This window comes from Cebus imitator, unplaced genomic scaffold (genome assembly GCF_001604975.1).
Source record: "Cebus imitator isolate Cc_AM_T3 unplaced genomic scaffold, Cebus_imitator-1.0 Scaffold405, whole genome shotgun sequence".
NCBI lineage: Eukaryota > Metazoa > Chordata > Mammalia > Primates > Cebidae > Cebus > Cebus imitator.
Window position 1 is genome coordinate 673,239 of NW_016107720.1, and position 12,415 is coordinate 685,653.

The 12,415-nt window shown below is 52.8% G+C and overlaps 1 protein-coding gene across 1 annotated transcript in view; it reads left to right on the forward strand.

The window, feature by feature from the left end:
• The first annotated feature begins 6,264 nt into the window (after positions 1-6,264).
• JAM3 (junctional adhesion molecule 3) overlaps positions 6,265-12,415 on the forward strand; it is a 104,693-nt gene continuing 98,542 nt past the window's right edge. Inside the window, exons 1-3 of the mRNA XM_037731553.1 lie at positions 6,265-6,354; positions 7,000-7,162; positions 8,423-8,692. Of these exons, the coding sequence (XP_037587481.1) occupies positions 8,590-8,692 (103 nt within the window). The 5' untranslated portion in view covers positions 6,265-6,354; positions 7,000-7,162; positions 8,423-8,589. The remainder of the gene's footprint in view (positions 6,355-6,999; positions 7,163-8,422; positions 8,693-12,415) is intronic.

Genomic DNA, 12,415 nt, shown 5'->3' on the forward strand with positions numbered 1-12,415 from the left:
GCCCTCCCCCGCCACTCGCCCCCATTCGCTGAACCCCCCATGGACAGGCAAGCTCGGAGAGGCAGTTGTGCAAGCTGCTGCTTCTGTCTGGGACTAAAAATAGTCTCCTCTCCACCCATGTCCAGCTCAGGCTGGGCCAGAGCTCCGAAGAGGACTCATGGGCGGTGGGCGGGGGACAGAAGGTGGGGCCAGAGACAAGTGCTCCCATGGGCAAAGACCAAGTGAGACTGGGGCAGGGAAAGTAGGGCTTGGCCTGCCTCTCAGGTCTGATCTCTTTCACCCCAGAAACTCCCTTAAAAAGGAAATCGTTTCTCATCCCTGTGTTTCTGAGAGGAAAAGGAGACATAGAAAGGTTGGGCAGGCTGAAAACAGAACAGGACTGAAAATTCACGTCTGATAGCCTGCAGCTTGGGAGGCTGAGTTCTCAGGCACAAGAAGAGAAGAATTCCCGGTGTGGCAAGGACCAGGCAGACTAGCCTTAGGCCGGGCTCTAGTTAGATACTGTAACATTTATGAAGCGCTTGTCAGACTGTTTTAAGCTCTGTGGATATCAAAGGACCCCATGATATAGGTATTATTATTTCCTTTGACTGTTGAAGAGATGAAGGCCCAGAGGCATGAACTCCCAGGGCCATAGAATACGAGCTGCATTCTACCTGGAGCAGCCCGGGTGCAGAGCCCAGGCCCCCAACCATGGCCACGGCTGAGGCCCACCCAAGACAGGGCACGAAGGAGAAGTAAGATGCCAAGGTTGCCATGCCGGAGGGCAGCCCCCAGTGAGACCGGCGTCGTGGCCTAGGGCCCACCTTCTGGAAGAGCTCGTCACAGCCTTGGACACACCACAGGGGCCTAGACCCCGGGCTCCTTGAGCCCTTCCCTCGGATTGGCTTCTAATTTTAGGTGAATCCTCTCTAGCCACCACATGCACCCTTGCGGGCCTGCACTTTGTGATCTTCTGAAAAGGTGCAGGACCATGACGCACGGCTGACTCCCCGGGCGCAGGAACCCCAGAGGCCAGAGGAGTATAAGAGCAGGGCCAGAGCCACCGGAGGGCCTGTGGAGCCTGAGTTTTGAAACGCTTAGATTAAAGCAGATTTAGATTTCACAAAGAGAGGGGTGAAGGTGAGTGAAGATGGAGGGAAGGATTTAAAGAGAAACAGAAAAGGTAGGAAGGAGGGAGAAAGGGGAAAAGAGAGAGTCACTGAAGACCACTGCAGACAGGCCTATCTCTCAACTCAAGGAGCCAAGGAAGGGAAGGCCAGTCGGAGTAGCAATGGAGACAAGAGCTCAGGAGCTCAGGCGGGCAGGGACAGAGCCCTTGCTTCAGCAAGAGCGTGGGCAACAGAGGTCAAGGGGGGCCATGCAGCCCGGGATGGCAGAGTGCTCATATGCACAACCTTGGTCCTATCCCCTCTCCCATTGCCTCTTTCGAGCTCACCTTGTTTAAGGCCAAAGCACACACCATCCTCCCACAGAGCCACTAATGCAATTAACAAAACACATTCATAAATCTTGCATGGCATCCGGAGCTGTCTCCTCTCCCTGAGCACGAGGGCCAGCTCCGGAGATGCTGTGCAGAGAGCGGTCTGACCTCTCCTGTGTCAGGGCCCCTTGAAAAACGCAGCATAACCCTTAGTAGGACAGCAAGGCCATCCTCTTCCTGGCAACCCCCATTAAAAAAGTAGAGCAGGACTGGGGTTAGGGAATACAGAGAAATCAGAAGAGGCTTAAAAGGGGGGGATGAAAGCGCATATGTGTTTGCAGGGGGCTGGGGAATAGTTCGTGCCTTCCAAGCTCAAAGAGAGAGCATTCAGCAGAGACCAGAGAAGCACCTCTTTTGGTGGGTGATTTCGCCTTGTGAGGACAGAGCACAGGGTGCGTGAGCCCCAGGGCATCTTGGGCAATGCAGGCGTGGCTTGGCAGCACGTCGGTGTTTGTGTTTGCGTGTGTGCGTGCGTGCATGCATGCATGTTCAGTCTGGAAAACTGGTGACTCACTAAAACAGGGAGCTTTCTGATCTGAAGAGCTTATATTCAGCTATTTTTAGCTCATCTTGTCTCTTGGCCCTTTTTTTCCCCTTGTCTGTTTCAAATTGTAGAGGAGTCTGGAGACCATGAATGCCGTGTGTGTGTCTGCTAATTTAAAGCTTGGGCCCAGAGGTGGGTACCCCAAAAGTGCAGAGATAAAGGCACACATGAGGTGGATGTGTGTACAGCACGCTGACACGGACGGGGTACACATGCTCTTATTCCAGCATGTACACAAGCACACCATGCATACATGCAAGTGACAGTGAGGCCAGAAACATCCCTGGAAACTCCGGCCTACACTCTCTCTTCACGTGGGTTGTTGTACAGCTACCCGCTATGCACACTTCATAAGCAGAACTGCCTCCCCACCCCAGCGTGGCCTTACACAACCCAGGTGGGCACACTCCCGTGAGCACATGGCCAGGCACAGTCTGGGCCTACCTTGGGGAGTGGCCCCAGCCCCTGTGCCTTGTTTATTCTCTGTCCAGCCACTCATCCAAAAAGTATGACTTCTAGGGAAGGCCTTTCTCTGCTGATTGCCAATAGAAATAAGAAGTGCCAGCTTCTGCATTCCACTTCTCCTGGGACTCATTCAGCCAAACCCACCCATCCACCACCATTGGCCCACACTGCCTCCCCGGTCCAGCGACCATCCAGCTATGTGGGGTCTGGCAACTGCTTGGAGGGGCCAGGCAGGGTTCAAATGCTGTGTGAGCTCCATCCCTTTAGCCTGGAAAGAGGGAGAAGGGAGAGTGAGCTCAGACTGCCGTCTGCCTAAGTTGAATGTGGAGCAGGCAGGGAGCGGACTGCACTCCAAGATTCTAGAATGCCGGTGGGTTCCTGGGCCTTGACTCTGTGTAGACGGGACTGTGTATGCAACCCAGTGTCACAGAACAGAAATGCGTGAACGCTGCCTATGACCAGTGCCTCCGTGATGCTGCATGCCTGAGAAAGAGCACCCACAGCCTCCCTTTCCACACAGCACACAGGCTGTGCACTCGCCCACAGCGGCACGTGCCTGCACGCACACACTCTTAGAAGTCTGCGTGAGAGAGAACATGAGCCTTCGTTACTCCAGGCACCAAAGCAAGCTCTGAGCTGCATCGGCGCATGAGTCTGCATTTTATGCACGGCTCACAGGCCCCAGTCAAGGGGGCCAAAACGCAGCTATGTGTTGCTCCTTAAGCTGTGGGGCTACACCAGCCCAGAGGAGGGGTCCCCTGAGTCTTCCTTGCCTGCCGGGAGGCCCTGTGGTTCCTGCTGTCCAGGAGCTCAGCATCAGCTCCTGGAGGAGTCGCTAGCCGCCTACTGCCCCCTTGCATTCCACTCCACACACATTTGGGGGTCCAGTGCTCTGTGCAAAGCACTCCATCTTGTCATTATGAAGGAGGGCCAGCTGCAGTCTCCACCCCCAGACCCCTGCCCCAAGATAGGCTAGCACAGAAGATGCCTGCATGATTAGCCGTGGCAGACCGCGCCACCTAGGTGGCCTGTGGGCATGAGCCGCACAGGAGGGATAATTCTCTTCCTCCTGGGGCCTGGGGTCCTTCATAGAGAAGAGGACAGGGGGCTGTTTGCCTGGGCCCTGAATAATGAATCGATCTCCCCGGGTCAAAGAGGAACGTCTCAGGTAGGAAACTGGCCCGCATGAAGGAGTGGTATTGGGAAGCGTGGACAGGGACTCGTGGGGAGAAATCAAATCTTGCCGGAAAGGAAGCAGAGCTCAAGCCTGCCTGACTTGCCTCGGGCTCTGAGACTCTGGCCTCAGGGAGAAGCAATTTTGAATTGTCTACCTCTCTTCTTACCCCACATGGAAGGAAAAAGTATTTGCATCTTGAAAGATCTGGACCCCTTCTGCCTTCTGAGCATCGGTAAGACAGAAATACTAATAGGGCCTTCCCTATAGAGATGTTTTGAAGATTAAATGAGAGACCTCATGAAAAGCTGTTAGCACAGAGCTGAGTAAGTAGGCATTGTCGTCAGTTATTATAATCCTATCTTACAGGCCACCACACTGATTCTTAACCAATTTTGAGGTCTTCGACAATATCTGGGGACAGGTTTGGTTGTCACAACTTGCAGGAGTAGGAGGGAGGCTACTCCTGGCCCCTGGGTAGGGACAGCATGCTACTAATCACCCGCCATGCACAGGGCAGCCCCCACAGCAGAGCAGAGCCCACCCGGAATGCAGAGAGCACACAGGCTGACAAGCCCTGGGCTGGGGGTTTCACTTTCTGAAGACAGTGAGGTGACTGATTTTCTTTTTTTTTTTTTCCCATTTATTTATTTTATTGCATTTTAGGTTTTGGGGTACATGTGAAGAACATGCAAAATTGTTGCATAGGAACACACGTGGCAGTGTGATTTGCTGCCTTCCTCCCCATCACCTACATCTGGCATTTCTCCCCATGCTATCTCTACCCAACTCCCCACCCCCTGCTGTCCCTCCCCTATTTCCCCCCCCACGGACCCCAGTGTGTGATGCTTCCCTCCCTGTGTCCATGTGTTCTCACTGTTCAACGCCCATCTATGAGTGAGAGCATTCGGTGTTTCATTTTCTGTTCTCGTGTCAGTTTGCTGAGAATGATGGTTTCCAGGTTCATCCATGTCCCTACAAAGGACCCAAACTCATCGTTTTTGATGGCTGCATAATATTCCATGGTGTATAGGTGACTGATTTTTCAAGCAGGGAATGACATAAGAAAATCTAAGTTTCAGAAAGAAAAATCTGGCAAAGTTGTGACATGACTAGAAAGCTCAGCGGGCGCACTGCCGACCTTCAGATGACACTCGGGGGAGGAGGGCTGGGTCCTCGGCAAGACCGGGAGACTGCACTTCCAGGGTCTTGGCAAGAAGAGAGCCGGAGAACCTGCTGAGAGGTAGAGGAAGGAAGGGACAGGCCTGGGGTCACTGGGGTCCCTACAGTTTCCAGCTCTTGGGCCTGGGCAGGTTGTAATGCTGCCTTTAAATGGCATAGGAAGAGAAGACTCCATTTGGGAACTGTGTCCTCCAGGGCCCTCGGTGGGGGGAAGCACCTCCACCAAGCTGTATGTGAGCCATGGCCCTCCAGTCCATCTGTCCCCCTCAAGGGGGGACCACCCTTCAAGAGACCCTCACCCTGCCCATCAGTGCCCAACACATGCCTCTTCTTTCCCACACAGCTCCCTCTGAACGATGGCCAGTGAGGCCCTGCAAGACAGCCTCCCAAGGACGCCAAGCCACCGAGCTGCAGAATGAAGATGATCTTTCTGGGCTCCTCATGTCCAGGCCCTGTCTCATCTTTCAATGTGTTCAGAGTCTCTGCGGCTGCTGTGGGCAGAGAAGAGGTACTGGGGAAGTCCCGGCAGACTTATCGGCAGAGAGACTGAGCCTCCACGCCACCCCAATTCCCCCTGCCCTTTTGACTGAGCTCTGAAGACAAGTTAGAAGAGCTGGGGGAAAAGCTCCAAGCAGTGAACACATCAGCCGGCAAGCATGTGTCACGTCCTGTCTCATGCTCAGTGCTGGGGAGGACATCCCCACAAATACCCCAGCTTGAATTCTCTGGTTGGGAAGGCGAGACTCACAGGTAGAGAACAATCAAAAAACAATTAAAGAGGCCTCTGGCATCGTCTGAGGAGCCCTGGATAGAAGTTAAACTAGAGTTCTATCCCCAGGCCTCGGCCTTGAAGCAGGTCCCTGTACCTGCAAAAGCTCCAGCCCCACCAAGTTATAGCTGAAGTCTCATCGCCTGGACTGTGAATGGCAGTGGTGCTTCTGCCAGTGGGTACTGACTCCTGGAGCACTGTGCCGAGGAGGTGCTCATCGCCTGGACTGTGAATGGCAGTGGTGCTTCTGACCAGTGGGTACTGACTCCTGGAGCACCGTGCCGAGGAGGTGCTCATCTCCTGGACTGTGAATGGCAGTGGTGCTTCTGCCAGTGGGTACTGACTCCTGGAGCACCGTGCCAAGGAGGTGCTCATCGCCTGGACTGTGAATGGCAGTGATGCTTCTGCCAGTGGGTACTGACTCCTGGAGCACCGTGCCGAGGAGGTGCTCATCGCCTGGACTGTGAATGGCAGTGGTGCTTCTGCCAGTGGGTACTGACTCCTGGAGCACCGTGCTGAGGAGGTGCTCTTCGCCTGGACTGTGAATGGCAGTGGTGCTTCTGCCAGTGGGTACTGACTCCTGGAGCACTGTGCTGAGGAGGTGCTCATCGCCTGGACTGTGAATGGCAGTGGTGCTTCTGCCAGTGGGTACTGACTCCTGGAGCACTGTGCTGAGGAGGACTCTGAAGCAGCAGCACGCTTAGCAGGACTGTGGTGGCCAAATGGCGAGGCTCATGGTAGGTGCCACCAGGATGTCACGGGGAGGTACCTCCTGCTTTTTTTTTTTTTTTTTTAGACAGAGTCTCGCGCCATCGCCAGGTGCCAGGCTGGAATGCAGTGGTGTGATCTCGGCTCACTGCAAACTCCGCCCCCAGGGTTCAAGCAATTCTCCTGCCTCAGCCTCCCAAGTAACTGGGACTACAGGCACACGCCACCACGCCCAGCTAATTTTTGTATTTTTAGTAGAGACAGGGTTTCACCATGTTGGCCAGGATAGTCTCGATCTCTTGACCTTGTGATCCACCCACCTCAGCTTCCCAAAGTGCTGGGATTACAGGCGTGAGCCACTGCGCCTGGCCACCTCCTGCTTTTTAATCCTTTTGGTTAAGAGAAACCGACTGGGGCCATTTCTAAGGACTCTTCCAGCTCCCAAATGGGATAATTCTATGATGGAAATGTTACATTTCAAGGCACTGGCTGGAAGCACAATGAGGCAAAGCAGGAAGAGATCTGTGTGGGTTGGGATGATCAGGGAAGGCTTTGGGAAGGAGGCGGCACTTTGGTGCGGCCTCAAGGTGGGGGAGTGTGAGTAGCTGTACCGGAGGTGGGAGGACATTTATGTGCATAAAACTGGGGCTGAGCATGGGCTGTTCTTGGTACAGGAGGGAGGCGGCCGGCATCACTGGAATGAGCTGTCTGTGTTTGGGGCAAGTGTGATTACATATGGGAGCGCACGCTGCCTGAGAGCTTCCCAGGTGGAAAGCCACGGGGCAAAGCTGACGTTCCGTGCATGCCGGCTTCCAGCCCCCACAGCTCATCTTCCAGGTAAATACTCCTCCCAGCCTTCCCTACAGCAGTGTGAGCAGCGGCATTCTGTGACTTGCTCAGGGCCAGCTCTGGCAGGTGCGAATCCAGCGTTCAGCCTGGGCAGTGCGGTTCTGATGGCTGCAGGCATAACTTCTCTGCTCTGGTGCCTTCTCCACTCTTAGAAGCTGGCCAATGAGGAAACCCAGCAATGCCGTTGAGACACCATGGCCGGATCTGTGGATTCTAAGGTCCAGGAAGAGGCAGGAACAGCTGTAGACTGAGGAAGGAGGGCCTTGCTTGAGTCATCAGTCACATAAACAGATCCAAGGCAAGAACAGGGCAAGGTGGGCACAGATGAACGAGGTGCTGAGTGCCATGGGCTAGGGCTTGTTTTAGACTTCCCCCAAGTCCTAAATAATCTACTGGAAACAACAAAAATGTCCCAACACTATAGGAACAGGCAAGAAGGTGTGGGAAGGCATGAAATCCCAGGGACTTGGGGCTCAGCTTGTGACATGGGAACAGAGCAGCCTGCCACTGTATTACCGCAAGCCCAGAGGCAGAAGGCGACAGCCGAAATGACAAAGCTTAACCCTGCCTTAGCCCAGGGCTGCAGCCTCCAGCCATCTCCACACTGGCCCCGCCTGGCCCCTGGTGGTGCACTGAGGAACTTTTGCTCTTTCTCCCTCCTTTCCCAGCCCTCTCTCCGGTTCAGGGATGGCTCCAGCCTCCACTCAGCTTGGCCTCTATGGCACCCAGAAGGTCCTGTTGCGCACTGCACTGCCCCCAGGCCCCTAAGCAGGGAAAGAGGCTGTGTCTCCTCTTGCTTGCTTCACCTCTCCCACCACGCTTGTCCCCACCCATCCAGGAATGGATCTGAAACCAGCCTGGGTAGGAAACTCTCCAGCCTCTCTCCCAGACAGCCTCGCACCCCTCCCCCGCTTGCTGCGATCCCACTCCATCTCAAGTTCCCTCTGTGGTCCTCCCTTCCGGTTTCTCCCTCTGGCCTCCGGGAGGCCTCTAGCGCCTACACAACTTCCTGGCATTGAGGAAGGACCAGAGCTGTAGCTTGGGACTTGGAGATATCAGAACCACCGGCTAGTCCTGCTCTGCCAGCATCCCCTCCTGCTGTTCAGTCTATGCTTGATAACTAGAGGCCTGATTTTGAAACTGTTTTGGGGCCACTGGGTCAGACCAGCCCTCCTCACTGTCAGGAAATGTATCCTCATTTCTTACCTTAATTTCTTAACTGCATCCGTTCTTCCTTGTTCTGGGAAGTCACCCGGCGTGATGCTGCAATGATGCTACTCCTTAGCACTCTGCTTCCCAGCCAAAACAATGCTCCATCTCATCTTTTCCAAAGCTTCCGGCCCCAGCAGTTCTCGGACCTGCGGTACTTTCCTCCCTGTAAGTAACAAAGGCGGACAAGCCCCAGCTTCTCTAAGATGCCTTCAGCTGCCTGGAAGAGGCCTGTGGAAGGCCCTGCAACTCTCCACAGACCTCGGGGCGTTGCTGTTGCTTCCCAGTGGCCCTGGCCCCCTCAGCCAGGTGAGTCACCATGATCCTTGCTCCTCCCAGACCTGAAACCTCTCCTCTCCCATCCTCCCTTCTCTTTGTTTCTCTTTGCATCTCTCTCTGTTAGGCGCACGGGCGCATGCATGTCCACACACAAACATTATTTCAGGCCCTATCTGGAGCTGTCACTGACAGAGCTCGAATTGTGATAGGCAAATTGGCTTTGGTGTCAGAGACAGGAAGCCCAGTGATGCATCTCCTGGTGCCTGGAGAGTGAGGAGATACGAGAGCAGAGATACGCTGCCTCGGCCAGCAGCATGGGAGCAGGGACCGCGGCCGGGGAAGCAGGTCTTCTGTGGCTGGGGCTCAGGCAGCGGAGTTCTGAGGTGCTGGGGAGCCTGCTTGATTCTCACCCGCCACGTGATATTGGATACAAAAGGAGGATGGGCACGGCTGAGAGCGCACGCAGCCCTTCCTGAGGGCTTCTCTAAAACAACCCAAGTTCTTTCCCAGTGGGAATCAAACATCTACAGCAGGGACCCTTAGCCCCCAAATGCCACCTCCTATACATAGTGCTGGTCACCAGCCCTGGCAGTTAGGAGGGGAGGGGTGAGAGCCGCCGCCGAAAGAGAAGCAGCCGTTCTGATGCCATCATACCTCTGCTTGTCCCCATTACATAAAGCTCCAGCTGACTTGGCGTAATGACTAAGAAAACTTTCCAAACTTTCCGAAGACAGTTGGTGATCCTCTACCCTACCAGTGACTGGTGAGAACTACCCCCACAGAGAGCCAGCAGAGAGGAAGGCTCCCAGCTCCGGGGCCTGACTCATCGCACACACAAACACTCCCCAGCACTCTTTCCCAAAACAGTTCCCCTCCCACCTATCCACCCTCCTGCCGGGGCTGGGTGACAAAAATGAACGCCCCAGAGATCTTGCCAAGTTCTGGGCCAAGCTTAGCCCAAGGAACATGAAATTCCCCATAGAATGGGAAGAGCAGACCCCACCCCCTCCAGAAGCAATGTCCGTTGGAAGGAAAATCACCACCTGATTCTACAATGATCACTGTATTATTTTCCAAATAGTTTGGACTACTTTCCCCCAAAGAAGAATTCAAGGTTCTATAATCATAAAATATTAGCGCTTAAGGCAATCTGAAAGGTCAACTTTACCCCCTCTCCCCTTCCCTACTTCCATGCATCCACACAGCCATTTATTTCTCTATCTGTTCATCAGATAGTTACTGAGCCCCTACAATTTGCCATGTGCAATGCAGGCAGTGGAGACTTCACATACATTGTGTTTCCTCAAGGTGCTTGTCATCTAGTAGGTGGGAAAGCAAGTGACAAGGCATTGGAATAAGTGTGACAGCCAAGGTGGTGGGAAGAGCGCATGTTCTGGAGGTACTGAGGGAGCATGGCACCCCGACCTTGAGCCAGTGGGAGCATTCATGGAGACACACTGGGAGATGTCATATATACATAATAAATATAAAAATATATTATAAGTAAATATATAAAAATAAATATATATTATAAAATAGATAACTATATTCTATAAAATATATAATGTAATATATATATAATTTTTGAGGCAGAGTCATGCTAGAGTGCAGCGGTGCAATCTCGGCTCCCTGAAACCACTGCTTCCTGGGTTCAAGCGATTCTCCTGCCTCAGCCTCCTGAGTAACTGAGACTACAGGCACATGCCACCATGCCCAGCTAATTTTTGTATTTTTGGTAGAGACGGGGTTTTGCTATGTCGACCAGGCTAATCTCGAATTCCTGGCCTCAAGTGATCTGCCCACCTCGGCCTCCCAAAGTGCTGGAATGACAGACATAAGCCACTGCACCTGGCCTGGGAAAAATTATATTTAAGTTGAGCTATGAAAACTAGGGAAATTCTTTTTCATTCAACAAGAGGTCTGCTCAACACTGAATACAGCTAAAGCATAATGTTCGGCACGCTGCATGATGATGAATCTAACATGGTGTTCACACATAGAGCTGAATGCCTGGTGAGGGACACACAGTAAAGGTACACGTGACTAGAATAGTTTATGCTCCCAACAAGAAAGAAAAGATCAAAGTTGAGGGATGGCCATCTCAAGTAACCTGACTTAATCATCATACGTTATATACATAGATGAAAATATCACATGAACCCCAAAATATCTACGACATATCAAATAAACAGAATATACCTTGAAGTACCAGATAATACTCCCAAGAGAAGGATCCATGGAGTCCCAGGGAGGCTTTCAGAGAAGGTGAGGTGAAGTTCCCAGCTGGGAAGACTTGCAAAAGCCCCTGGAAGAAATTTAGGTTCACCTTGAGGATGGATAGGATTTAAAGGCACAGATGGCTGGGCACAGTGGCTCACACCTGTAATCCCAGCACTTTGGGAGGCCGAGGCAGGCAGATCACCTGAGGTCAGGAGTTCAAGACCAGCCTGACCAACATGGAGAAACCTCGTCTCTACTAAAAATACAAAATTAGCTGGGTGTGGTGGTGCATGCCTGTAATCTCAGCTACTCAGGAGGCTGAGGCAGGAGAATCGCTTAAACCCGGGAGGCGGAGGTTGTGGTGAGCCGAGATTGCACCATTGCGCTCCAAGCTGGGCAAAAAGAGCAAAACTCCTTCTCTTAAAAAAAAAAAAAAAAAAGGATTTAAAGGCACAGATGGAGCAGGAAGGGCACTCTGAGGAAAAGTCACGCTGCCCGCAAAGCATAAGAATCAGTGATGGCTGGGGGAAGAGGAATACACCAGTCTGAGCAAGGCACGAAACAGGCAGTAGGAGCAGACACAGCTTGAACATGGGCAAAGCCTTAGGACAACTCTTACATTTAAAGCCAGGTCCTGAAGTTTCTCAAGGCCACAGAGTGAGGAGAAGAGCAGGACTTCTGACGTGAACTGCAGAACTCCTGCACAGGTGACAAACATGCACTTTCCCCTTCGTCACGCTGGGCCCCTACCTGCTGCAGGAACCCTGTGGCTGACTCCTCCCTCCCCAGGGGGGTCTCTGGATGCACAGCAAGGAGACCCCAGGCTGACAATCCAGGCTGTTCCACTCTAGTAGAACAGCTTTTTAATTTTTTTTAAATAAGTACATGGCCAGGCAAGGTGGCTCGCACTTTTAATCCCAGTAACTTTCAGAGGCTGAAGCAGGAAGATGGATTGAGCCCAGGAGTTTGAGACCAGCCTGGGCAACATAGTGAAACCTCGTCCTACAAAAATTTTAAAAATTATCTGGAAATGGTGGCACACACCTGTGGTCCGTTACTTGGGAGGCTGAGGAAGACAAGGGCAGGTGCCCAGGAGTTCAGGCTGCAGTGGGCTATGGTGGTGAAACTGCACTCAGCCTGGGTGACAAAGTGAGATCCCATCTCTACAACACAATCAATCAATATTTTTTAAAACTCTCTTGAAGAGGGCAGCAAAATTCACCTCACCGACTGAGCTAGGGTCTCAGTCTGGCTCCTGATCAGCCCTGTTTGACATATTTGGAATTCTAATGGCTATTTTTTCTTCTTCCTCATCTCCACCTAAATACACTGACTTGAAGCTTTCAGTCTTAGCCCTTTATTGCTTTATGCATATGCCCAGTTGAGGGCTCAAGTCTTTCTGGGTATCTCTGCTTAAGACTGCAAGTTTTGGCCGGGTGCGGTGGCTCACGCCTGTAATCCCAGCACTTTGAGAGGCCGAGGCGGGTGGATCACGAGGTCAAGAGATCGAGACCATCCTGGTCAACATGGTGA